The sequence below is a fragment of the Vanacampus margaritifer genome, chromosome 7 (genome assembly GCF_051991255.1).
Source record: "Vanacampus margaritifer isolate UIUO_Vmar chromosome 7, RoL_Vmar_1.0, whole genome shotgun sequence".
Lineage (NCBI taxonomy): Eukaryota > Metazoa > Chordata > Actinopteri > Syngnathiformes > Syngnathidae > Vanacampus > Vanacampus margaritifer.
The window spans coordinates 778,317-805,664 of NC_135438.1; the positions used below are offsets into that span (position 1 = coordinate 778,317).

General features: G+C 44.7%; 2 protein-coding genes across 10 annotated transcripts; both read left to right on the forward strand.

Annotated features, from left to right (window-relative positions):
* Window positions 1–257: 257 nt before the first annotated feature.
* sp2 (sp2 transcription factor) lies at window positions 258–11,382 on the forward strand. 3 transcript variants are annotated; one of them, XM_077571120.1, is made up of 8 exons: window positions 258–347; window positions 2,897–2,973; window positions 3,590–4,330; window positions 4,768–4,989; window positions 5,213–5,513; window positions 5,941–6,124; window positions 7,088–7,281; window positions 9,564–11,382. In XM_077571120.1, exons 1-8 carry the CDS (start codon window positions 341–343, stop codon window positions 9,662–9,664), a joined length of 1,827 nt encoding a protein of 608 aa, XP_077427246.1. In that variant the 5' UTR covers window positions 258–340; the 3' UTR covers window positions 9,665–11,382. The 3 variants fall into 3 exon arrangements, with proteins under 3 accessions (XP_077427246.1, XP_077427247.1, XP_077427245.1); XM_077571121.1 differs by lacking the exon at window positions 258–347 and adding an exon at window positions 357–1,002; XM_077571119.1 differs by lacking the exon at window positions 258–347 and having other exon boundaries at window positions 1,057–2,973.
* A 128-nt stretch (window positions 11,383–11,510) lies between these two features.
* abcc10 (ATP-binding cassette, sub-family C (CFTR/MRP), member 10) lies at window positions 11,511–27,228 on the forward strand. 7 transcript variants are annotated; one of them, XM_077570110.1, is made up of 25 exons: window positions 11,511–11,647; window positions 12,722–12,926; window positions 13,075–13,361; window positions 13,593–14,272; window positions 15,353–15,565; window positions 15,645–15,770; window positions 15,883–16,110; window positions 16,375–16,531; window positions 16,636–16,781; window positions 16,866–16,945; window positions 17,766–17,937; window positions 19,065–19,163; window positions 19,247–19,436; window positions 20,712–20,789; window positions 20,860–21,048; window positions 21,788–21,926; window positions 22,853–23,030; window positions 23,373–23,716; window positions 24,681–24,850; window positions 25,150–25,310; window positions 25,381–25,634; window positions 26,163–26,308; window positions 26,402–26,499; window positions 26,561–26,673; window positions 26,821–27,228. In XM_077570110.1, the coding sequence occupies exons 2-25, from the start codon at window positions 12,751–12,753 to the stop codon at window positions 27,047–27,049; spliced, it is 4,653 nt and encodes a 1,550-aa protein (XP_077426236.1). In that variant the 5' UTR covers window positions 11,511–11,647; window positions 12,722–12,750; the 3' UTR covers window positions 27,050–27,228. The 7 variants fall into 7 exon arrangements, with proteins under 7 accessions (XP_077426236.1, XP_077426235.1, XP_077426240.1 ...); XM_077570109.1 differs by lacking the exon at window positions 11,511–11,647 and adding an exon at window positions 11,656–11,808; XM_077570114.1 differs by lacking the exon at window positions 11,511–11,647 and adding an exon at window positions 11,656–11,808 and having other exon boundaries at window positions 26,881–27,228.
* The last annotated feature ends 120 nt before the right edge of the window (window positions 27,229–27,348 follow it).

The following is a 27,348-nucleotide window of genomic DNA, read 5'->3' on the forward strand; positions in this document are numbered from 1 at the left end:
ATCCGGACCGCCCCACCCCTCAAATCTCACATTGGAAGTTCGTCACGTCACTCATACTTGACTCCTGTTCTAATTGGCCGCAAAGTCGCGCAGAGAAACGCCCCCTAGAGACCAATTTCTACAGACGTCATTGGAGGAGCCGTCATCCATCGATTGACATCCTCAAAAATCCCTCTCCGATTGGATATACAGAATTTCAATCACTGCCATGCCTCAACGCCATTGGTCATTTCTGCCGTCAATCAGATCTCCTTTGTGCGTGGATTGGCGCAGGGGCTCACGGGCGGATTCCTGCCGGGGCTCGCTGTGTTTCGAGGCTGTACGGACAGCGAATGTCGTCATGAGCGGTGGGTAGGAATTCAAACATTGGCGTTTATATTACCTTCTACTTGGTAAAACATGAAATTTGCGTGGCGCTCGAATACGCGCCACGGTTCTATGGTCCAGTGGACGGAAATAATCGGCAGGCTGAGGCGGCTTGCGTGAAGCTCAAAGCCGTCGCACTTCCTCAATTGGCTTTCCCTTTTCTGTAATGCTATCGAAGAGTTTAACTCGCTAACTACGCGGATGCTAGCGGAACCGAGCTAGCCCGAGAATGCTAATGTGAAAAGCCGCTGTGCTAAACTAAGCTAAGCTAAGATGCTTTTGGACTCCAATCTTTTCAAACGTAACCTTACAATAAACCACAACCTCATATGCATGGCTCACATATTGGGCGTTGTTGTGCCCGTCGGTGCTAAAATGCACACGAATAAATCAGCCTAGATAAGCCGCTAGCTGCCAGTCACGGAGCCGCTGCTTGTATTTTTTTTACGCAGCCCGTTTGCTAACGTCGTTAGCACAAACAAACAAACCAAGCTGAGCCAACCCGAGCAAGCCGGGCGGACCGTCGGTGCTTGCTTGTAGTTGCAAATATTACAAATAAAAATGATTATACGCAAAAGTAGAATTGATGTTAGAATATCCACTTTTTACAACAATTTCAATACGCAGAAAAAGCAGGTATGCACTTTAACATGTTTCATTTCCGTTATATTTTTGTGGCTCCTTTTCCTTTCTGACCCCCCCCCCCCCCCCTTTCATTTGCTTTTTATTATTTGGCCATTTTCATATAATTTGATAAATAATGGTTGACACTTGTAATGTTTTTCCTTCTAATGTAGAATTTTGGCAGTGGATAGTTTGCCGTGACCGGCAATTCTCCTGCTAGCGCTATTTTGCCGTGAACGGCTCTGATTGGTCAATCGCCGGAATGGGCGTTGTTCCTGCCTCGCATTCACCCTCTTCCAGTAATGACTGTTCACGAAGTTTTCATTTAGTTTGCCATGGAAGATAGGCCGCGATCTGCATTACCAGCCTAACCAAAACCATCAGAGCAGGTTTATCAGGCAGTAGCAGGACACACGTTCCGTCAAGAATTTGTTGTCAAAATAAAGAAATAAAATAAAATGCAGAAAGCGGTAGTCGACCTTCACACTTTTCTTTTAATGCAGCCTTGATTTTATGTGTGAATTTCTCCCATGCTGAAACAGCCACGCTTTAAGTCCTGTTTTTAAAAAAAAAAAGTTGTCAATGATTTCAAATCTGAAGTTCAATCAAGAAGAAGCCACACTAGTTACATGGCAGTTTGACGCAAACTTTTTTAAACTTGCATAAGCTTGCCGAAAAATCACATTTTGCCACAGCTTTGCGCGAATGGTGGCGGCCAACTAAAAAACACTTCTTGCGCAACAGTAAAGAAGACATCAATAAAATGGATTCTGATTCTGACAAACGGCTTTATTGCAATCGACATGCATTGCCCTTTGGAATCTGCCGATACAAGTGTATAAATGATCCTAACTCCTCGTACACACTTTACACTCTTACCTTTAAACATTTCTAATACCGGGAAAGACGAGCAATTGTTCTGATGCTTTCACAAGTTTATGTATACCCCAGAAATAACCCTAAATCTGTTTTGCTGTCTGCTATTGTATGAATGCAAAAGGGATGCCGCATTCTTGTGCTTCAGATCACAAAACTCTGGTGTTTTGCAACAACTTTAGGAATCTCCCTCCAATGGCACGGGAAAGACAAAGAAGGACTGTTTTCAAGATAATTATTCATGAGCAAAACATCAAAATGGAATTGGCATCTTCAGAAAACGTGGCAAATCCTGGGAAGTCATTGGGGACACAAAACAGTAAAGATATTTTGGTGTTAAAAGTGGAAACTTCATAGGATAGAACCACTTTTTTGTAACATTTTGAATGATAACTGCCAATAATTCAAATACTCCGTTAATAATCAACTGATATGAAAATGACCCTCGTCCATCCTTGTATCCTTTAACTCAACTGAAACCCGTTTTTTTTTTTTGCCTTTTTTTACCCCTTTGCATCTTTCATTCCTTCCTTTCCTTGCCTTCCCGTTCTCAGGTGAACTTTTTATTCATTTATCCAAACATCATCACAGTGTCATTGTGTCAGATGACCCCGAGGGTCAAACTATGACAAACAGCTCTCAATGTCGTGACAAAAGGTAATCAAAGCGGACGATCTCTCGGGCAGAATTGTTTTGGCTTTGGCTGTGGTTGGGTTTTGACGTCGCTAAGCAGCAGCGTCGTTCTGCTCCGTCAGGTGATTTGTGCTTGTCCTAATGTCAACCCCTGCCAATCTCGGGTGCACACGATTCCAGATTCTCCTGCGTTGATGGTGGAGAACTGTGATAAAGATGGCAAAAAAAATAATTAATTATAGGTTGTTGTTTTTTGCCCTTCCACACACACACAAAACGTATGAAAACACATGTACATGTATTCAAATGCAGCCATGAAGTTGCTGTGTGTTCTGCTAAGTTGATGTCATGTCAACCATGAGGCGCTGTTGCTTATTTGATCCTATTTGTGTTGCAGATCCAAAGGACATTATGGCCACTGTTGTCGCTGTCAGTCCCAGTGAATATCTTCAGCCCTCGACCGCCACCGCGCAGGTCAGGCAGGCAGCATATAAACCTCAACAGTTCATTTCAACTATTTCTATTAGTTTAACATTTTTTCCACTTTTGTTAACAAGACCTAGAATTTTTTGGGGTGAAGTCATGCGATTAATTATGATTAAAATTTTAATTCTCTGATGCCCAAATTTTTCATAATCTTTCCTTTAAAAAGAAAAAGAAAAAGTTTTCTTTTTAGAAAAATTTTACAAGGGGCGGTCATTAATCCTGCATTAAAAAAAAAAAAATAGTGGCATTAAAGGAACTTAAAATGTTGACACCCCTAGTTAAGGGGAAAATAATCATCCAATTGGCCGATTGTTTTGGCTGATATTTGAAGGGCAATAATCGGCGGCTAATTAATTGGTCAGGCCCTAACGTAAACATTTATTAAATGATTTGCTTGAATGCATATAGTTATGTTTAGTACTCAAACACAACCATTGCTACCTTTAACGTAACCATCCGCTGTCAGCTAAATGATCATCTGCGCTCCAAATTAATATTGTAATTAATCTGCATTAATGCGATCATTTATTGTGATTAATAATCAGTTAATGCTTTAACTTTGACAGCACAAATAAAAATGCAAGTGTTTGGATTGTGTGCGCAGGCAGACAGCCAGCCGTCCCCTTTGGCCCTGCTGGCCGCCACCTGCAGTAAGATCGGACCCCCCGCTGCCCAAGCCCCCGCCGCCTCGCCGCCGGCGCAGCCGCAGCCCCGCCGCCTCCTCCCCATCAAGCCGGCCCCCATCGCCCCCGCGCCCCCCAAGAACCTGGGCTTCCTCCAAGCCAAGGGCAATGTGATCCAGCTCCCCGCCGGCCTGGGCCCCGGTGCGTCGGGCAGCCCCATCGTGCTCACCATCCAGCAGAGCCCGGCCCACTCCAGCCCCCAGCCCCCCGCCAACATCCAGTACCAGGTCATGCCGCAGATCCAGGGCGCACAGACCATCCAGGTCATGCCGCAGGGGGGCCAGATCCAGCTCATACCGGGCACCAACCAGGCCTTCATTACCACCCCTGTGTCGGTCCCGGCCCAGGCGGCTGCTGCCCCCGTCACACCGCAGAAGACCGTCGCCATCAAACCTTTGCCCAAAAGCAGGAAGTCGAGCGCCGGCGCCAACGTGGTGCAGTTGCCCGCCGGGCTCACGCTGCCGCTCAATGTGGCGACAGGGGAGGTGGGCGGCGCTCAGGTCGTAACCGAGACGGCGGCGGCGCCGGCCGTGGCAGGAAAGCCGCGACGAGGCAGGAAGAAGAAAGCGATACTGGCCGCACAAACGCCGCCGCAGGCGCCTTCGCCGCCCCCAGAGCAGATGGAGACCATCGTGATAGAAACTGCTGACAACATCATTCAGGTTGGGAAACATGACCGCATTCTAATGCTCCGTTTAATGCAGAGGTGGCAAATCCAGGTCCAGAAAGTCAAAACCCGGTCACCGTTTGGCTTTAGCCTCAGGTGCTTCCTAGCTAGCTCCCATGGTGCTTGATTACCTGCTAGGGAGCTAGCTAGCACCAGGGGCTAAAGCCAAACTGTGGCAGTTTTTTTACTTTCTGGGCCTGGATTTGCCATCTCTGTTTACAATTGACCTGATTTAAAAAAGTGACTAAATTAGATTTAGATTAGCTAGCTGGCTCCCTAGCTAGCTCCCATGGTGCTTGTTTGCCTGCTAGGGAGCGAGCTAGATAGCGAGCTAGATAGCGAGCTAGATAGCTCGCATCAGGGGCTAAAGGTAAACTGTGGCAGGGTTTTTACTCTCTGGACCTGGATTTACGTTTTTTTCCCCGTCTGCAGGCAGGAAACAACCTGCTGATCGTGCAGAGTCCCGGCCAGCCGGCGATGGTTCAGCAGGTGCAGCTGGTGCCGCCCAAGCAGGATCCTCCTGTGGTCCAGATCCCCCAGCAGGCCCTGAAGGTGGTGCAGGCCGCTTCCGCCTCGCTGCCGCCCGTCCCGCAGAGGCAGTCGCCCGCCCCCTGCAGCCTGCAGTTGGCGTCATCGGATACGGCGCCAACGCAGGTGGGTTAAATCGGCAGTCGCCTGAGAGACAAGTTTCCCTCCGGTGGATGCGTTACATTCTTGGAAAAAAAGCTGAATTTCCTCTGACGCTTTATGGCCACAGGAGGGAAAGTTGACAACATCTGTTGTACTTGACTTTCTCTTTCCGCATATCATTTTCAAAAACGGCTTTTTCCGGCGCTCCTCAGTGGGAAACAATACCAAGAATGTCTTCTTGTGTCAGATCTTTTTTAAGACTGGAGCCGGCGAGTGGCGGTCGGTGCAACTCCAGGACGCCGTCTCCACGGCGACCACGCCCACCACTCCCGTGGCCACGCCTGCCTCGCCGCAGCCTCCCGCCACCATCGGCAGGAAGACGGCGGCGGGCGGTCGGAAGGAGCGCACCCTGGCTAAGATTGCACCAGCGGGCGGGATAATGGCGCTGAACACGCCGCAGCTGTCGTCGGCCGGGCAGGCGGTGCAGACCATCAGCATCAACGGCGTCCAAGTGCAGGGAGTTCCCGTCACCATCACCAACGCCGGAGGTATAACAGTAGGCCGCTGTGCAAAATTTTTGACGTGTCTGCTGAGTTGCGACTGGAATTCCCCCAGTACAAGCTTTCCAAGTAAGGGGGCGGTCATTAATTAAATAGTTTAAAAAAAAAATTTTTTTCTTTAAATTCACTCAAAATTACCCGACTAATTTTGTACTGTATTTAAAAAAATAAAACTCAAGCCAGTAACTAATTAAAAAAAATAAATTAATTAAATGAAGCATTTTCGAAAAAATAAAAACTTACAAATCCACTCTAAAAAGTCAAACTAACTGGATAAAAATAATGTCATGTAATAATGAAAAATCCCAAACTATTATAACCCTGCTCTGTGTCAGATTTCTTCTCTCTCAAGATCCACGCTTTGTCCACTCGTGAGCTAACATGTAGCAACATTCACGTGCGTGCCTTTTGTCAGGCCAGCAGCACTTGACGGTGCAGACCATGCAGGGCGGCGGCCTCCAGCTCGCGGGCATGGCGGCTCAGAGCCAGCCCGCCATCCACGTGGACCAGACGCTCACCCTGGAATTTCCCGGACACGGCAGTGAGAAGAAAAGACGCATGGCCTGCACGTGTCCCAACTGTCAAGATGCGGAGAAAAGGTAGGATGTGGCACCGAGCCTGTAGCGCTAACTTTGGGCCATTTTTGTTCGCTAAAGTACGCATGACTCGACTATTCATTTCCCGGAATCCATGCGCATTTTGAATGTTGTGTATCAAAAGGGTTCGGCACGACGGCAAGGCATTTTCCCACAGAACATGTTTATATCACGCAAAGACCTTCCTGGTCTGCTTTGCAACACTCGGGCCTCATCTGCGTAACACATCCTGTCAAGAGTCAGACCTTCAAAATTAAAGCATGCAGTACAATTACAGTGTTTCACTACACTTTGGTGGTTCATTAAACAGCAACACTCAATAATGAGTGCAACCACCAAATCAATAGGCAATAACACGCACCTTTGTCAAATAAAAACAGTTTTTTTCATCTGCTCTATTTGTGTATAATACAATCTCCAATTTTCTCTACCCTTTATTATCAGTAGGGCTGGGTATTGATACTCATTTTTTGACCCGATTTTATTTGTGAAATTAGTATCGAACCCACGAATGAACTCATATGCTCCCAAAAACGGATAAATATGTTCTATTTTAAATAGTGCCATGCTCCCAAAAACGTATTTATACGTTTTTAAAATGTTTTTTAAAATGTTTTTTAATGCCTTCTTTCTCTTCTTCCGCTCCGCATTTAAATCACAGCTTTTCACAATTCTGTGATTGCAGATAATTGTTCAGCCCTTATATATATATATATATACAGAATTGTTTTACAAATTAAAATGTTAAAATTGTAATTTAATTTAACTTAAAAAATAATGTAATTTAAATTCAATTTGATAAAGAAAAATACGTTTTTAAATTGAATTTTATTTTATAATAATAATAAAATGTTAAAATAATAATATATTTTTTAAATGTATTTATTTAATTTTAATAAAAAAAAATTCCATGCTAATTTTAAAATGTGAGATTACTTCTGAGTATGTTAGCGCTGTCCCCCGCAGGCCGGGCGACGTGGGCAAGCGGAAGCACATCTGCCACTTTCCCGGCTGCGAGAAGACCTTCCGCAAGACGTCGCTGCTGCGAGCGCACGTCCGCCTGCACACGGGCGAGCGGCCGTTCGTCTGCAACTGGGTATTCTGCGGCAAGCGTTTCACGCGCAGCGACGAGCTGCAGCGACACGCCAGGACGCACACGGGTACGACACTTGCACATCCGTCTCATATCATATGTCAAACTCAGTGTACCCCACTGAAAATATTTCTAGACATTAAAATGCAGTTTGCTGATATGTACAATGCGAATTCAAGAGAGATGAAAATGGTTGGTATATGAAAAACAATACCAATTGGATGTTCGTTATCATGTCAAATGTACTAAGTTATCCAAAAACATGATTATTCTGCAGAATTCTCAGTAGGCGGCTCGAATGCTGAAATATTCGCTAGCTGCAGCCTGCAGCCATATATTTAATTATTATATTGTTGTGTTTTTATGGTTTAATAAAAATTAAGGGTGGCAGGCGATTAAAGTTTTTAATTGTAATTAATCGCAAATTTTACACCTGCTCTAAATGTAAAAGATATTTTTTTTAAGTTTTCATACTGTTGTTAACATAAAAGTGGGGGAAAAATGTTAAACTCACAGAAATATGGCTGCATCTTTTAGTCATTAATACTGTAATTTCATTATATTTCATAAAATTTAGTTAAAATTAAATAGATGTACTGTAAAAAAAAAAACGAGTGTGATATTGATTTGTGTTGAGGTCATTTTTCTGCCACTAGATGGCATAATTACATTTGTAAGACGTTGGTCACAGCTCAGTGCATTTTTCTTTGCACATTAAGAGCGATCTCATCTTTAACATGAAGTGACTTGTAAAATTCTGTGCATTTTTAAAATGGTAAAATACAACTTGACCCTAGTTTCCACAAATATGCATTATTATTTTATTATATATTATTATTAATATGTATTACTGCTAAATTTTGACGTGGACGTGTCTGCTGTGTTGCGACTGGAATTCCCCCACTACATGCTTTCCAAGTAGGGGGCGCTCATTAATTGTGCCGTCAAATTGACACCCCTAATAAAAATCCTTGTTCCAGGGGCCTGCGGTCAACCTGTAAAAATTGCTCCTCAAATGAAGAAAAATTGAATCCGGCTTAAACACACCACATAATATGGAAACTAGCCAATCAGCATTCGTCTCTGTCAACTTGATGTCCTTATATTACTACACTCTACATCCATACTAATGGATGGCCTACTAGTTGGACCACCAGATGTTACTTGGGAATCAAAACGGCCCCAGCTGACAGCTGTGTGTTACCTGCACTAATGCTGACAAAAATTCTCTGACTTCATGTCTTGTGCTTCATCGGTATTACTAGTAGCTACTACTACGTTCTACTATTGTGCAAAAAAAACATATAACATTTCAAGCGATATCTTAATATCCATCTTCAGTAAGGTTAATGTACTGATACTAGCGCTTTGTCCTCACTAATATGACAATTCACCACAATAGTAGAAAGTGTGCTTAATTGTTGCACTAGTAGTGCACAGTTGGGACAAAAGTAATCCAGTTATGGATCAAAAATGGTCCGATCCACTTTATGGGTCAATTTGACTCAACTTTCTGGGTTCAGGGATGAGATTTTTCCGCTAATTCGCGGAATTCCGCTTTTTTTATCTCCAAAAATAAAAATTTAAAATTTCCGGGTTTTTTTTCTTTTTTTTTGTTGTATTTCATTGTGTATGCACATGACTCGGACAGATAACATCTTCTGCTATAACAAAGACATTTGTGGTATGCTCTAATATGAGTTACTTTTCATTTGGTCATGATACAATTATTTGTTCATGAAATTTGAACTCTTCAACATTATTTATGTGTTAACTTAGTAATCACATTAGTTAGATATGATGATATTCTCAGTGATAGTTTTTAAAAGCAAAGGCAGTCCAATGTTTTTGAATGTGACTGATTTTGAGTTGACTAAAACTGCCATTTTATATGGGATAGTTCAATATACATTGGAAATTTATGCTGTTGTTTTGTCTATTTCTTTGTCATGTGAGTGCATTGAAAGTACTTCAAAACACGGAAAACCCATGAGCTCCGGGGGGCCGGCGGCCCCCAGACCCCCGGCTAAATTTGCAGATAATTTCACTTTGGTCAAATCACATCCCTGTGGGTTGTTTTATACAAAATGACCCAAGTAAAGGATCTGACCAATATTTGAGTTGTTTTACATTAAAAGACCCATTTCTTGACTCTTGACTCTAAAGTTTGGTCAAATTGACCCGAGTAGAGGATCGGTCCATTTTTCACTCATAGTTGGGTTATTTTTGACCCAACAGTTTTTAGAGTGTGAGGACAAACAGTGTACGAGTATTTTTACGTTGATATGCATTTTGTTGCAAACTCGAGTCTAATTTTAGGTGCGTGTGTATTTGTGTGTGTGTGTCTAGGAGACAAACGTTTCGAGTGCAACCAGTGTCAGAAGCGCTTCATGAGGAGCGACCACCTGACCAAGCATTACAAGACGCACATAAACACCAAGAACCTGTGAGAAAGCAACAAACGTGACTCCACACTGAAGAACTGGAGTTTTGTCACTTGTCCCATAATGGGACCACTGCCCGGCTCTTCAAAAAAAAAACCTTCTTGCGATTCTTGTCGCACCATGTACAAAGAAAAAGTGGACTGAAGAGAATCCTTCCTTATTTATGAGCCCCTTTTTTTGCAACGGACAAAGAGAGCACATGCCCAACGCTAGTGTATGTGCAACTGCAGGACTGTCAAGACTATGAGTGGCCTCCATTTTGTGCCCGTACCCTGAAACAGCCACCATTTTGTTTGTTTCTTCCTCTTACGTTCACTTAAAGCTCCCAGTGTTATGCTTTTAATGGTTATTTTTACATTTGCGGCTTACTTCTGCTAAACTGACCCATGCAGATTTTGACACGACTTCCAAGGTTGTATCAGAAGACTTTTGCGCCGCGTTGCTGTGAAATTGATGCAACAATAGAGCCAGAATTTTGGCTTTCAAAGCACCAAAATTACCAAAAGAAAGAGTTGATTCATTTCTTATAAAGAAAAGTTTGCCTTTAGCTTTTTCGTGTTCTCGAATAATTAACAGGAGAACATGGATTCGCAAGGTATTGCCTGTTGAGTATTGTTATGCTGTTTTACGATCAGGAACTACAAATGAGAAGAATAGAAAAGGACCATTCGTTTCATGCCGTTTTAAGGAAAAATTCTACATCGGGATGTAAAGGTCTTTCAAATGATGTCATTGTTTTTGAGGAAATATGAATCAAAAATTCTAGTGGTTTTGGCAATTGTTATTCACTACTCAAGAGTTCAGTACCCATATGGGTCTCAGTCTGGGGGGGGGTTTGGTGGAAGTGATCTCGAACATCCCTAGTTTTCAGTGTATTTTGACTAAGGAGAAAGTTTAGTCCGCATCTGTGTTCAAAGTAGGGAGTCAAATTAAAAAGTCATCAGACACATATTCAAAAAATACAGATAGCATAAACATTTGCTCAAGTACAGTAACCACCACTGCATATACATAAATGCCGACTCTACTGTTTGAAATCTCTGAAACGCCAATTTTGCTCAGTATCTTAGCTTTTTATTTCACAGCCGTGTTCACGCCAGTATTATCATGTACATTGTTCCATACAACATGTTCTTAACAACAAGCTAATTACGCGACAATCACACCACAGGATGCGATCATTGTCAGAAAGTGTTCAATCCGCATGGACCGTCAGAGCACTCGTTCCTCTTTCACACAGAACTGGTTCAGAGACAAGAGTCCCAAAAGGTTGAACTGGCGCCAGCTTGGCGTGAAAGGGGTGCACACAAAGTGCGTGAAAGGAGAGGGCCGAGCAGAGCCTGCTGGTATTATTTATGTTTGTCCACTCTCTCGATGTTGTAGTGAAGGAGAAGGACGTTGTACAGTGTGTAGAAATACATGTGACCTTGTATATTTGGTTCATTACTGCTTTTTAAAAGACCTGTAGAGACCCTTTTCTATCATAATATTAATAATTAAAGATGCCTTGGACAGCTATTTAAAATAAACCTCCTTTAAATGTATTTTTAATTTATGTTCCTTGCTAATCTCACATGCACTGATTTGACCAAATATGTACATTTAATATTAATAGTCTCATTTTAACACTCTTCTGTTGCTTGATTGTGTTTCAGGAGAAGCCAGAAAACCAGCAGTTCATTTTATACCATGTATAATTAAAATAAATATGAATATATATGAAATACGTTGTTTAACAATGTATGTGGTGAGACTAATTTTGTATAAATGTGAATATGATCATAAAAGCTAATTCGATTTAAAAAAAATTTTTTTAAATATGTCTTGAAAGTCCTCGTTTTCGAACGAGACGCTTGACTGGGTAACTGTTTTTACGTCATCAGTAAGCGACAGACTTCTGTCAAAGGAACGCTGATGAAGTTTTTAATTTCACGACCGAGTTGTGTGTGTGTGTGTTTTTTTGTCATTTGGGGTGGGTAAACGACTGGTGTAAGTAATACATATTTTAATATATATATATATCTATAGAAGTATAAACAACTTAAACCTCTGGTGCGTCATATATAAGCGACAGATTATTCAGTTATTTTACCTTTATTTCATTTCCCGTCATGGTGTGTTTGTCTGACGTGATTATTAAAGCAACGAAGGTAAGTAATACATATTTAATATTTATGTAACTCACCGCCTTGTGTTAGCAAACATTATTATTTTAGCGCACCGCATGTTTACTTTTGGAGTCTAACCGGTTTGGCAGTTTCCCGAATTAGTCCAGTTTCTTCTTCATCTATTTTATCATTTATGGTAGGTGCCGACATTTGTTTGCTAAACACAAAAAACATGTTGTTCGCTTGCTTTAAAACTTCGATACAAATTTCAGGTTTGACGTCGTTTTCCATCACCTCATGAAAATAAATGTGATCTATCGCCAACAGACATGAATAAGAATCACACTTGGAGCCATATTAGATGTGTTTGAAAATAAATAGAAACACAAATGGACGAACATTACAAAATGGCAGGTAGTCTTTCTAAATGAGGCTAAGGATTTTCAGTAAACGGGGAAAAAAAATCTAGAACTACAGTGTGTGTGTATATGTATGTATATATATGTGTGTGTATATATATGTGTGTGTATGTATGTATGTATGTATGTATGTATAAGTGTAACCGGGCCCTGTCAACTGTACTGTTTAGACCAGAGGTGGGCATCGAGGGCCGGAGTCCTGCAGGTTTTGCATGTTGCCCTTCTTCAACACAGCTGATATATGATCAGCTCATCAGCAAGCTCTGCATAAGCCTGATAACGATCCTGCTGATTGGAATCAGCTTGTGTTGGAAGTGAGAAACCTCTAAAACCTGCAGGACTCCGGCCCTCGAGGACCGAGATTGCCCACCTCTGGTTTAGACCGTAAAGATTTTTTTCCCCCCTTGAATTTCACTTTAAAAAGGGGGAGGTACATATACAAACAGTTGTCATTCCTACACCGATTACCTGATTGAGATGTAAATACCCTCGAATGAACCTAACTGCACTTCTTCGTTTTTTGTATTCGTTTGTAGATAAAGATGTGGGTCAAGTAGAGGGTGGTATGGAGGGCTTCGGGCCCACGGCGCTGCTGGCTGAGTTTTGCCACACGGACCAGCAGCGACCGTTCCCGTTGTGGCAGGATGGACACGTGGGGATGTGTTTCAACCAGCTGGTCCTCGGCGCCCTGCCACACACCGTCATGGCCGCCCTCGCTGCCTTCTACATGGGTGCGGCCAGGTAAACAAACACTGAACTCGTGTCATTTGTCGAATTCTCTAAAAGGAGAGCACAGTAATCTGAATCTGATTAATTGCGCAGCCCTAGTGGAAACCATTGTATGATTATCAGCACAATTGTATATTCACTCTGAATGTTCACACGTTAGGGGCAACATCGTGTGGGCGTCTCCCCCTTGTGGCCGGATGCTGCGCTTGCTGTCGTCAGCGCTGGTGTCGGTGCTGTTCGCCGCCCACGTGGCGCTGGCGGTCGCGGCGCAGCAGCCCGACATGTACCCGGACGCCCTCGCCGGCGGCTTCGGTGCCCTGGCATGGCTGGTCCACGTGGGCGCAGTGGCCGTCCTCCCGCAGTGGACACGGGGGCCTCTGCAGCTGATCCTGTCCCTGCTTCTGTGCGTCCCCCACCTGGTCGTCACCTTTGTGATCTACCTCCAAAGTATGGCATTTGACTTTCTTTCTTTTTTTAATGCAGAGATTAACAACAAATCAAGTCATTTTAAACAATTCAAAAATTGTTTGACAAAAAAAATCTGGTCTCTGTTAAAAAAAAAAAAAAAAAAAAAAGTCACATTATTCAATTCCCAAGTATTTCAACTAAGTTGGAATATGACCCCAACAAAAAAAAAATACAAATTTTTTATCGAATGCTGGCTTTTGGACTGTGTAGGAACCCCGCCTGTGACAGCAAGCGAACCCCTCCAGTTGGCACGCTTGGTTCTGGCCGCCGGACGGTCGCTCGCTGTGCCGCTCTACCTCGCGGGGGCAGCGTGCCCACCGCCACACGCGCAAGAACCCGCGCTGCACGTCCAAGACGAGGACGTGGCGCCGCTGCTTACCGAGGACACGGGCGAGATGGTGGCGGAGGACGGCAGCGGCTGCTTCTCCCGCCTTTTCTACCTGTGGTTGACGCCGCTGCTGCGACGGGGACAGCGGGGCGAGCTGGACCGGGCGGCCCGCGTCTACCACCTCCCCTGCGGCCTGCGCACCGCCGTCATTCGCCGCCACTTCCACCAGAGCTGGGCAACGTGCCGCTGGGGGGCGGCGCCCGACCCGTGGCCCCGGCCCATCCATGACTTTGGGGAGGAGCTGCCCGAGCTGGACGGCGACGTGAGCCTGTTGCGCGTCCTGCACGTGGCCTTCGGGGGGCGCTATTACACCCTGGGGGTGTTGAAGCTGGCAGTGAACATGCTGAGGTTCTGTGGACCACTCCTGCTCAGCCTCCTGGTGGGCTTCATGGAGGACGAGGAAGCCCCTGTCAGCAACGGCGCCTGGTGCTGCGCCGCCCTCTTCGTTAGCGCCCTCCTCTGCGCCGTCCTCCAGAACATCTTCGCCTTCCAAGTGTGCAAGGTTTGACCTTTTTTTAAATTTATTTTTTATTTTTATTAGACGGTCGCTCAGTAACCAGAAGGTTTGCTGTTGGATCCCCGCTCTCCCCAAGTCATGTGTTGTTGTGTCCTTGGGCAAGGCACTTGACACGCATTGCCTCCAGTGTATGGGAGGTGCGAATGTTTGGTAGTGGTGGGAGGGGCCGTAGGCGCACGCTGGCAGCCACGCTTCGGTCAGCCTGCCCCAGGGCAGCTGTGGCTACTTAAGTAGCTTAACGTCACCACAGTCTGGATGTGTAAGTGCATGAATAATGTATCCATTTCATTGTAAAGTCTTTGAGTGTCTAGAAAAGCGCTATATACTGTAAATCCCATGCATTATTATTATTATTATTGTTATTTAAGCAATTTTTTAGGGCCTAGTTGATTAATTGGTTTAATCAGACAATTAGGTATTTTACAATCTGCGCTTATAGGTTGATATTTGCAATGTTTACTTTTTTTTTTTTTTTTACAACAAAAGACTAAGATGGTGACATTGGGGAAAAAAAATGTTAGCCCTAAAAATGTAAAAGTTTTTTCTCTCTGTTCTAAAGTTAAATAAGAAAGGGCAAACTATTGTAAATACAGTGATTAAGCGACACCTAATCAATTGATAATTATTTTGATCATCAATTAGTCATGTAGAGACTTTGTTAAATGTAAAATTCACCAAATCCTTGGACTTTCATCCGCAAATATTGTCAGATTACTAAAATGGAGAAGAAAATAGCCTTGTGAATGATTGGATATTTAGCCTGATGAATTCCGATTCAAAACGTGTCGTGTAAGTCAATAAATTGTTGCTCAATTTTCAACTGTGTGCGGTGAACCTTTCTCTTTTTTCAGAATTGTCAGATTACTGTCGTCCTCCGTAAAAGCAAACCTCTCATATTTGCATTTTTTTTCACAATACGTTTGCAACTTTGTGAAACAATGATCATTAACATTTTTGCAGATTTGTTACGAATTCAATCCATAACTGAGTCTTAATTCATTGACGTTTGTTCATTTTAGACACTGTCAATTTGAAGTAATATCCATTTTGTTGTCATGGCTTTAGGTGGCGCTGTCTGTCCGCGCCGCCCTGGTGTCGGCCATTTATGGCAAGGCTCTGCGGGTGGGCGGCGCCGGTCTGGCCCGCCTGGCCTTGGGGGAGGTCGTCAACCTGATGAGCACTGACACGGACCGTGTGGTCAACTTCTTCAACAGCTTCCACGAGCTGTGGAGCCTCCCCTTCCAGCTCGCCATCGCCCTCTACCTACTCTATGTGCAGGTGCGGGACTGGCCCCAACAGATGGTGTGTGTGTGTGTGTGTGTGTGTGTGTCAGTCGCCTCCACTTGCTGCCCTACAGGTGGGTGTGGCCTTCCTGGGTGGTCTGGGCGTGGCCTTGCTGCTGGTCCCCTTCAACAAGTTTCTCGCGTCTCGCATCCTCAGCAACAACCAAGACATGCTCCGCTACAAAGACGCCCGCGTCAAGGTGAGCTCCAATTTCAAACGGCGGGAAAAGCGCCGGGGTCGGACGGCCTCCGCGGGAATCGTGATTTGGTGATTTGACAGACGTCCCCATACTTTTGTCCATGTGGTACCAGCTGATGACTGAGATCCTGTTTGGGATCCGCGTCATCAAGTTCTACGGCTGGGAGGACCACTTTGCCCGAAAGGTGGCGGAAAGTCGACGCGGGGAGCTGTCCCACCTCCGAACCGTCAAGTACCTGGACGCCATGTGCGTGTACACGTGGGCCGCGCTGCCCGTCCTCATCTGCATCCTCACCTTCCTCACGTACGTGCTCCTGGGACACCAGCTCACCGCCGCCAAGGCAAGCGCAACAACTTTGATACGCTTGTTTGTGTGCAAGCATTCGTAATGTGTGCGTGGGAGTGACAATGTGGTGTAAACAACATGTTTGACTAACAAATACGTTTAAAAATAGTATAAACAAACTTGCAAATACAATTAATCACAAAAATTGCAAATAAACATTGTTTGCTTCCTTAAGGTATAATGTAGGCCAAATGCTAAAAACAAAAATGTCCACGCGTAGACTGCAGGGTGCCATTGACGGCTGGTTTGCCCCCTGCAGGTGTTTACCACGTTGGCGCTCGTGGGCATGCTGATCGTCCCGCTCAACGCGTTCCCGTGGGTGTTGAACGGCATCCTGGAGGCCAAGGTGTCGCTGGAGCGCATCCAGCGCTTCTTCAGACTCACCAACCGCAATCTGCAGGCCCACTATGCCCTGGGTAGGCCCCGCCTCTCGCCGCCGACGCCGTCAGGACGTCACATCTGTCGTCATCTCGTAGCTGGCGTATTGTGATGCCGTAGTGTTTGTTTGTTTGATCTGCAGTGTGGCCTGAAGACAACCACACGGCGGTGCTGTTGAGTCGGGGCACGTTCAGCTGGCAGGGGCCCCAGGGGGACATTGAAGCGGAAGACGGGGCCCCCTGTGGACGTCTGCTGCTACTGCAGAACCTCAATCTTAATGTCAGAAAGGTACACAAAACGCCAGACGATTTGCAACTACGGCGTTGCCATGACGACGTTTGTGTCCGTTCATGCGCGTGTGCTGTTTTTTAGGGCTCCCTGACTGTGGTGGTCGGAAAGGTGGGTTGCGGAAAGAGCTCCTTGCTGGCAGCCATTACCGGAGAACTCAACAGGTAAAGCAACAACAGACAGACTAATTAATAAATAAAAAGTGTCATAAGATCATTTTAAATTTACAGTAAGAGTTATTGTTTTTGAATACTATATACAATTTTAAATATTAATAAAATACCATGTTACCTTTTTTTAAATTAAAGAAATATCTGGTTTAATAATCATTTAAATAATTATCTTTTTTAACATTTATTTTGTATATTTATTTATATTCATGTCTTTATTTAATCATAGGTAGAGTTATTCTTTAAAGGAATATGTTTTTTAACTGCTGTGACACCTAAATTCTCCCTTCTGAAGGTCAAAGTAAGATTTATTTATAAAAATGTCAGTTTTGTTCTGTTTTTCCGGCTTACACTGCTAGGTGGCGCCACAGTGTGTCATTTGACATAAGATGCTGGGGAAATTGATTTTGAAATAGTTGGTCAATTATTTGTAATTTGTAACATCAAAACATTTGCATGAATTATTACCTATTTTAATAAACAACCTTACATACAATATTGGTAGAATTGTTACATTTTTAAAAAGTATTTGGTTTAATTAGGATTTAATGTATAATTTATTAGTAATTAGATATTTTTCACAATTGCTACAATTCAAATTGTGAAATATTTCATTACAGATGATTTTGGTAAAATACAAAATAATTTTCAAATATTGAAATGAGGTAGAAATAAAACAAAGTGGTTATGAATTTTTTTTTTTGTTGTCCAAATGAGTAGTGTGTTTTCCAAATGCAATGTGGCCTTTGAGCCCAAACGCTTGCCAGGCCGGCTGGTCTTCGGCACGTGACGCCCGCGTCTGCGCCTCCGGCAGGCACAGCGGCGTGGTGTACGTGGCGGATCGCGACGGCGGCCTGGGCCTGGCCGCGCAGGAGCCGTGGATCCAGCACGCCTCCGTGCGGGACAACATCCTGTTTGGCAAAAGCTTCGACGCGTCCTTCTACCAGGCCGTGGTGGAGGCCTGCGCCCTGGCCGACGACCTCGCTGTAAGTGCAAACTTGTTACACGGACAAGCTTCAACAATGTTCTTTTTCTTTTTGTTTACCTTCCGCTAATTACCACTTTTCTTACAAATGCACATTTCCATTGAAATGAAGATATTTTCCGAACTTTTCATCCTTACACATGTCTCAACCTATCAAATGACTATTACTCACTAATTATTCAAACCTTTCCATCGACAAAATGTTCAGCTCGTTTGGGAAATATTGGAAAGTATCAAATTCTCACTTTTCAAAATTCCACATTTCCTTATCCAAAGCAAATGTACCTGAACCTTCAATGTTATCCAATCCGTTTCCTCCTCTAATGGTTCAGTTCATTCAGAAATTCTTGAGTTCTGTTTTATTTTTCACTCCACACTTTATGAAACACAAATTCATGACTGAAATTGAACATTTTTACCACATTGAAGATGTCCTCCTGCTTTGAATGACAATCAAATCCGCAGAGAAAGGTTCTCTCATTACCATATTTAATGATTGCTCAGGCTCGTCTGACATATTGGAAACTACTAGACTACCTTTTCAGTAATTCAACATTTGTTCCTGACAGTTGCCAAAACAAAAGAGATGTTTTCAAAATTGAACACATCCCTCCACATTGCTTTATTTGTTGAATTATGAATCAATTGAGACATTTAACAAATTTACAGAATCCTTCCACATTTCCTAATTTCATTCATTCCAACTTCAAAGAGTTTAACTCATTCAGGGCATTACCACAACTATTTCTAAACATTCCCACTTTGCCCTTAAGTCCACATTTGTCATTTTTCAATTTTTCATGACAATCACCACACAAATGCACATACAGTATTTTGTCTACAGTACTTGGGTTAATCTTTCCATGATGCTCAACCAATTCAAAGCACTCCAACTTCCAAATCTTCAGCTCATTCGTAACACACGCTCAAGTATTTTTCACATCCTCCAAACGGACCATGATTCCATATTTGCAACCAAATTCCCCAAATAAGAGACAGTTTACCGGTACATGTTTATGTGGTAACAATTGTGCATTCCATACTTTGCAAATCTCATTACGTTAGCAGCACAATGCACAGAAATTGCTTTTCTGTAATTATTGTAAGTGTTGTGTCAACTCGTGACAGATTTTGCCAGACGGCGACCGCACGGAAGTGGGCGAGAATGGCGTCACACTGAGCGGAGGCCAGAAGGCCCGATTGGCCCTCGCCAGGGCCGTTTACATGGTGAGGCGCTCTTGACATCCGAACCGCAACCAAAGGAACGTCAAACAATAACGTGACTTGAATGTGTCGATTGGCGCGTGCAGGACAAAGACGTGTACCTCCTGGACGACCCGCTGGCGGCGGTGGACGCCGAGGTGGCTCGGCACCTCATGCGCAAGTGCATCCTGGAGCAGCTGGCGGGAAAGACCAGAATCCTTTGCACGCACCGCGTGGAACTGGCGCACGTCGCCGACACGGTCGTCCTCATGGACAACGGCACCATCGTTAGCACGGGTAAACTTTAGCATTTATTCATGATGGTTATGTTATGCACAAGGTGCACTTAGCATAATCCATACGACATTGAGCAGTCCAATATTGCTATCATTGACATTGCACAGTCAACATCAACGCCACACAAAAGATACCTTCAATCGATAATTTAATATGATAAAAGAATGCTAACTTATTATGCTTATTAACCAATTTGCTCCCAAAAACGTATAAATACGTTCTATTTTAAGTGTCCCAAAGACGTATTTATAAGTTTTTTAAAAATGCATAGGGTTCACCAATTCTGGTCCTGCAGGTTTTAGATGTTTCCACCTACCAGCACACCTGATACTAAAGATCAGGATTGTCATCAGGCATGCTAATGAGCTGATTATATAAATCACGTGTGCTAATGGGCGGACCTTGAGGACCGGAATTTGTGATTCCTGTGCTAGAACATACAGAAGGCTTTGATGCAGCCTCTCAACTGCACAGAACGATTGAAGCAATGGTAGTTATTACAAAAACGGCCAGCAGGTGGGAAGCGGTGTATAAGAGATCAACCAGGGCCATGTTGCAAACAAGCTATTTACCCCACAGTTCTAAACAGATTTGTGAATAATGATGAAACTGAGCTATATTCTAATGCTAATTGCTGCAAAATGGAAACAGATAGAAATATACTTTTTTTCCTGACGAAAGAAGAGTCTCTAATCTTTCTTTTGGTAGGTTCCATGTTTTTATAGCAATAGAACACAATATTCTGTGGGCCTTGCAAAATCAGTCAAAATCCAGTAAAACAGCCGGGAGCGAAGGGGATTGCTTCAGTGTAAATGGCTGCCAGTGAATGAGTTAAAATAGTACAAAGATGGAAACAGCCGGTTTAAGTTAAATTGTTTTGTTTTTTTAAATCTATATATATATATATCGACTTGTAGGAACTTGACCATATTTGGACATAGTGAGTTTGCTCTGCGGCAGCAATCAATGGCTTACTAGAATTTATAGTTGGGGGCCTTTTCTGCCTTTTCTTCTTGGTCCTAAATCCACTGCATGTTTTACAGTACAGCTCTAAATTTGGACTTCTCTCTCGATCGTAAACCCCGCCTAAAATCTGATTGCTTCAAATTTGAAGTGATGAAGCGCATGCGCAAATGATACTGCGCCCTCTCGTGGGCTGGAATGTCGGTGCCGTTTCTACCCAACACTGGCACAAAAGGCAAAATGAATGCCGTCTTTTCCGGACAGCGTGAAGGGCACCAAATGTGACATTGCGGTCTCCGTTGTTGCGTTCAGGTTCGCCTGCAGAAATCCTTCCTTTGCTCGAAGCCGAAGCAAGCCAAGCCAACAAGAAGCACGACAGCAAAGAAAAAGGTGCACAAAGTGCAGATATTTCTTTGAAAATGGTTTCATTGTGACGCTGGTACCTTTTTTGTGTCAACAGAAGAGGATGAAGAAGAAGAAGAGCAGATTTCCCCCAAACAGCTTCGTCTGGAAGATGGCGGCGGCGAATGTTTGGACTCTGAGAAGAAGGAAGCGGGAGGCCTATCGTGGAACGTGTACCACGCCTACTGGGCGGCAATGGGCGGAGTCCTGGCCAGCGCCGTTTTGCTGTCGTTGCTCGCCATGCAAGGTTTGTGCTACCTCCGAAGGCGCCGTCACGTGCGAAAGGCGCCGACGGGCGAGCTAGTACACAACCAAAACGCTGTGTGAGCTTTAGCATCTGATGCTCGCTTCTCCCAGCGTGTCGTGTTGAAAGCAATCGGCGCTGTCATTCTTTTGTACGGAAGAGGATTAGGGTTAGTGAAGAGGGAGAAAAAAAAAGAAGCTTGGCAGGATTCTGACTTTATTCTCAGAATTCTCACTTTAATGCCGGAATTCTGATTTAAAGTGAGAATAATAGTAGCACTAATAAAATCAGAAATCTCACTTTAAAGTCATAATTCTGCGATACAAGTCAGAATTCTGAGATAAAGTCCAATTGAGCAACACTTCATCAACTTGAAGTGTGCTAAAGGTGGCTCTTAAATACTAGTTGAGCCATTTGAGTGACATTTGAACTTTTTGTCAGGAACAAATCATGTCTATTGTCGAAGAATAAAACCCCCAAATTTGATCATAATAATAATCATATGCTTAAAGGCATTTCAAACAAGTTTAGAGTTGAGTTTGTAGGTTTTGTTTTATTTTACCGCCAATATTTTCTCTTTTTCTGCAAATGAATATCAGCTCCGAGTAATGGTTATCAGCGTCCTTGACTACGAATAATAATAATAATGCCCCTGAAAAAAACCTATTGATCCAGTTGTCTGGCGTGGGACGGATTTTGTAGCTGTCGAAAGGCTGCCGCAGATGTTTGTGTTGTGACGCAGCCTCCAAGAACGCGTCGGACTGGTGGTTGTCTTACTGGATCGGGGCGCTGAAGAGCAACGCGTCCGCCGGGAGCAACCGTTCCTGCTGCCGCGACGTGGACTCGCCTCGCCTGCTGCTCTACTCGGGCGCAACTTTAATGTGAGCATGTGTTCAGAATATTTGCATTTGCGCTTGCAGTCATGTTCTCCATCGGTTTCTTAATAAGGTGCTCCGAAAGGCACTTAAAAAAGAACCCACTGACTATAGGGATGGAACCATATCCAAATACGATACCATGTGAAATTCACGATACGATAATAATCGCGATATTGTGGGGAGGTTGGCTATATATATATATATATATATATATATTTAAGAAAAAAGCCGGATATTGTGCTTTTGTACATATTGGCCCCGTTCACAAGCACATTACGTTCACCTTCATCTGACTTTTAGTGTGGATTTGAAACACAGAAGGGCCAAAACATGCCTTGTGAAAATTAAACTGCACTAAAAAAAACTAGCCACCAGAGGGTGCTAGAACTGCACAAATGGAAATCAACTGGATATTTTTAACAGATGTGCTGCTTTTAATGTCTTGACATGACGACGATGATATTGTGGCAGTTTTAAAATTGTGATATTGCCATTCATTGTTACATTCCTAATTAATCAACAATTAATTATAAAGATAAACATTACACAACACTACAATGCTAACTTTACTACTGTGTTAGTGATTGAAAACTGATCATTTCGACTCGCGTCTAAAACTGTTAAATTCCTTGTTAAACTGCCCCCCCCCCGACCCCATTTCAATTATTCAGCATTTCTTTAGAAGTTATTTGTATGTAATGTATGTATTGTTTTTTTAAAAGGAGTGGGATAAAAATGTTTTTATTTTTCCTAACATGCTGAATAATCGTGATTACAACAATGATCAAAACTAATCGCAATCATCACTTTGGCCAAAATCGTGCAGCCCTAATTTTTCATCTGGGAAAACATGAAATGATTTGATTTTTGCCACAGTAACTTTGGACTTGCTTGAAACTTCCACACGTGACTTACCGAAAACCCATCAGGTCTCCTTTATCGCCGCCGCCGGACCCGAGCAGCGAGGTGCGCTTCTACCTGGGCGTGTACGGCGCCATAGCGGGAGCCAACAGCGTCTTCACCGCCCTGCGAGCGTTCCTCTTCGCCTACGGCGCTCTCTGTGCCGCCGCCGCCATCCACGACAGACTCCTGGATCGCGTCATCAAGGTGAACGTCAGCTCTGAACCCATTCGCCGCCGTTTGTATTTCTAACTGTTCGCTGCCACCGACGCCTTCATACGTCAAATACGGTTTTCGGTTTGGGCTTGAATTAGTGTTCATTTCGTCAGAGAAAACAAAATAATTTCATCAACAGTGACTCAACACACATTTTTCACCGGACTAAAAATAGACTTAAGTATGACTAAATCAGTATGCATTTTCGTCGACTAATGAAGACGAGACGAAAATATACTGATTTGGTATCCATAATATGGATATTTGGATGTCAAAATGTCTGCTAAAATGAAGACTAGCGTGAATGACGGCACGGCTCGCGCCCGCCCGCAGGCCGCGGTAAGCTTCTTCGACACGACGCCGCTGGGTCACGTCCTCAACCGCTTCTCGTCGGACGTGTACAGCGTGGACGACAGCCTGCCCTTCGTCCTCAACATCCTGCTGGCCAACGTCTTCGCTCTGCTGGGCACGCTGGCGGTGATGAGCTTGGCGCTGCCCTGGTTGCTGCTGGCGCTGCCCCCTTTGGCGCTGCTCTACTGGCGCACGCAGTCCTACTACCGACACACCTCCCGCGAGCTCAAGCGGCTGTGCAGCGTCACGCTCTCGCCCGTCTACTCTCACTTCTCGGAGACGCTCGCCGGCCTCGCCACCATTCGGGCCAGTCTTAGCTGTGCCAGGTAAGTGCTGGAAAAAAAAGGTTTGTGTTGACTCATCTGCTCCCAAAAACATATAAATACGTTTTATTTAAAATGTTTGTGTGTGTCCCAAAGACGTATTTATACGTTTTTAATGTTTTTTTTTGTTTTTTATGCTGGAGCATACAGAAGGCTTTGATGCAGCCTCTCGACTGCACAGAACGGTTGAAGCAATGGTGGTTGTTACAAAAACGGCCAGCACGTGGCAGCAGAGTATAAGAGATCAACCGCGGCCCATGTTGAGAAAAAACTGTTTCTCCCTCAGTTTTAAACCGATTTGTGAATAATGATGAAACTTAGCTATATTGTAATGCTGATTACAAATATACATTTTTTTTCCTGATGAAAGAAGAGACTCTAATCTTTCTTATGGTAGGTTCCATGTTTTTATAGCCATAGAACGAATGCAATTATGCTATCTAGTGGCAGAAAAATTACCCACGCAAATCAATATCACACCTTTTTTCAAATAGATTTTTGTACAGTACCTTCAATAAATTTTATGAATTATTAAGAAATTACTGTATCAATGAAGTCCATATTTGGACATAAGGGGTGGGGTCAAAACAGGACATGTCAGGAGATGTCCTCAGCCACCGGAAGTATGATATTTCTATTAGCTTAACATTCTTTTCTACTTTTATGTTAACAAGAAGATAAAAACTTTGTGAGTTAACTACTGAAGTCATGCAATTAATTGCGATTAAAAATTGTAATCAGCTGACACTCCTTAGAAAACGCTTGGAATCTGCATAGAGCGCGCTGGCACAATCGTGGTTTCAAAATCATTCAAATGACTGCTGATGATTATTGTGAGTCCAAATGAGCGGCAGTGGCGAGCCCAAAGTGGCGAGCCCAAAGTGGCGAGCCCAAAGTGGCGAGCCCAAAGCGCCGAGCCCAAAGCGCCGTCGCTGAGCCGTTTGGCGTTTTCGTGTGCTGTGGTCAGGTTTGAGGAGGAGAGCGTGCGGCGCTTGGACAAGAACCAGCGCTGCTCGTTCCTGAGCAGCGCCGCCGCGCAGTGGCTGGACATCCGCCTGCAGCTCGTCGGCGTCGCCGTGGTGACCGGCCTCGCCGCCGCCGCCGTCGTGCAGCACCACTTCCGCGTGGCCGACCCGGGTGAGCCGCCGCTACAAATAGCCCGCTTATCCTTTAGATTGACTTTGGGGTACTTGACGTGTGTGTATGTGATATTGTCATTATTTTTCATGTGCAATTAATAACTCATTCACTGCCATTGACGGCTATCGCAGTGAATGAGTTAAAGGTATTAATTGTACATGAAAAATAATGACAATATCACATAAATTGTAGCCAAAATATGATCTTCTTACTTCTGAAAATGGCAGTGAATGAGTTACAACCACATTTGGGTCCCGAAATGAAAGTAGTAAGTGAAACGAGGGCCCGCATTTCAGGCCTGGTGGGTTTGGCGCTGTCGTACGCGCTGACCGTCACCTCGCTGCTGTCGGGCCTCATCTCCGCCTTCACGCAGACGGAAATGCAGCTGGTGAGCGTGGAGCGAGCCCACCAATACTCCAGCCGGCTCCCGGCGGAACCTCAGCATCAGGACCCGCAGGTACGCGGGCGGGCCGTGCGGACCTGCGCTCGGAACCGGAAGCGCCTCAGCGCTGCTTTTGTGTTTTCAGCTTTCGCCGTCGTGGCCCCAATGCGGAAGCGTGGAGTTCCGCCACGTGGTCTTGGCGTACAGGGAAGGTCTTCCCAACGCCTTGGACGGCGTCAGCTTGGCGGTGCGAGCCGGCGAGAAAGTGGGCATTGTGGGCCGCACGGGTTCGGGCAAGTCGTCCTTGTTCGCGGCGCTCTTCCGCATGGCGGAGCTGAGCCGAGGCCAGATCGTCCTGGACGGACTGGACGTCGCCAGCGTGGGTCTGCGGCAGCTCAGGTCCGATCAACGTTCGCTCGTTCGCTCGTTCGCAAATCCGCACCCAAACTAGGGCTGTGCAAGTCACGGAAATTCATTTTCAATGATTACACTCCACAAATATGGAAATCAGTCAACAATTACTGTTGATATGCTGAAATCCAAATGGGAAAAATGGCTCTAAATGATTACTGGATTATTAAAATAGTTGATTATCGATTACTTGACGATTAATGGATTCATTTTGACAGCTCGAGATCATCTGTGGACATGCCAATGTCTAGAGACCGAGGTCAAGGGTCACATGTCGTACTTTTTCCATCCATTTTTTTGCAGATTGCTTCCAAACTCTGTGGACAAAAGCAACATAGATAGCAACATATCTGATTCCATTTTTGCTGCAATTGGCCTTGAACTGGGAAAATAAATAAATAAATCCACAAATCGCTTAAGGTCAAAGTTGAAAAGCAACAAGAATTTGAATTTCCAAATGTGTATGAGCGTTTTCTGGATTCGATGTTTGTAAATGGACGACGGCGCCCTCCGCAGGTCCAGGCTGGCCATCATCCCTCAGGACCCTTTCCTGTTCAGCGGGACCATCCGAGAAAATCTGGACCCCTGCGGGCAGTACCGGGACCAGCAGCTTGTGGAGGTTTTGGACCAGTGTCACCTCAGCTCCGCAGTGGCCGCCATGGGTGAGGGACGACATTCCCACATTCCGACATTCCCACATTCCCACACGTCTCTCGTGCTTTTGCTTTGACGAGGCACTTTTGTGCGCCCGTCAGGCGGTCTGGATGCTGAGCTCCGGGACCGAGGCCGGACCTTCTCTCTGGGCCAGCGGCAGCTGCTGTGTCTGTCCCGAGCGCTGCTCACCCAGGCCAAGGTCAGAGGGCGAATTTGCGCTCGCGCCCGGCGCCGGTGGTGACAGAGGGTCCCTTCCGCAGGTTCTGTGCGTGGACGAGGCCACGGCCAGCGTGGACCGGCAGACGGACAAACTGCTGCAGAAGACCATCGCCGACAGGTTCCGGCACCACACTGTCCTCACCATCGCGCACAGGTCAGTGCGGCGGCGGCGTTAAGGGGGGGGGCGTTTGGGACCAAAACAATGACACACGAACGTCAAATTTGGACACAAATATTGAGACATCTTTGGAAAGTGGGAAAAATGACAAAGGTGTAAACAAAAGTATTGGGACGCCTACAGATTTGCACCCGTGTCCAAATCCTGGTGTATCGATCTGACTGGTGTGCGCGTGTGTGCCAGGATCGACACCGTCATGGAGTGCGAGCGTGTGCTGGTGATGCACGCCGGGAAGGTGGCGGACTTTGACACGCCTGCTGCTCTCTGCCAGAAGGAAGACTCGCTCTTCCAGCGGCTCCTCGGCAGGCGGGGGACGACCTCGACCCCGACCCCAACACCGGGCCCACTTTGACGGCACCCGGGCCACCTTTGGCCTTTTCGGATTTTTTTTATGCCGCTGGACGTTCACGTTTGTACAATGTGGCACTCGAGATGAAGAAATACATTGGAACAAAATACTTTAGTTGTTGTTGCAAAAAATAAATAAATATCCAAATTGGAGGGGGAGGAATTTCCAAGCCAAATTCTGAACATTGATCACATTGTATTGACTGTTGTGATAAGGCCGGGTATCGATTTGATTTGGATTCACAAGAGTTCAATTCCATTTGATTTCAATTTCCCCCCCGATTGCATTCACTTCACTTCAAT

Excerpts from the sequence above, each read along its gene's own strand:
- sp2 (XM_077571119.1), top strand. The coding sequence starts at position 2,848 with ATGTCAACCATGAGGCGCTGTTGCTTATTTGATCCTATTTGTGTTGCA. Across the intron at positions 5,514-5,940 it reads CACCATCACCAACGCCGGAG|GCCAGCAGCACTTGACGGTG; the intron begins GTATAACAGTAG and ends GCCTTTTGTCAG. Across the intron at positions 6,125-7,087 it reads TGTCAAGATGCGGAGAAAAG|GCCGGGCGACGTGGGCAAGC; the intron begins GTAGGATGTGGC and ends TGTCCCCCGCAG.
- abcc10 (XM_077570110.1), top strand. The coding sequence starts at position 12,751 with ATGGAGGGCTTCGGGCCCACGGCGCTGCTGGCTGAGTTTTGCCACACG. Across the intron at positions 23,717-24,680 it reads GCCAGTCTTAGCTGTGCCAG|GTTTGAGGAGGAGAGCGTGC; the intron begins GTAAGTGCTGGA and ends TGCTGTGGTCAG. Across the intron at positions 25,635-26,162 it reads GTGGGTCTGCGGCAGCTCAG|GTCCAGGCTGGCCATCATCC; the intron begins GTCCGATCAACG and ends CGCCCTCCGCAG.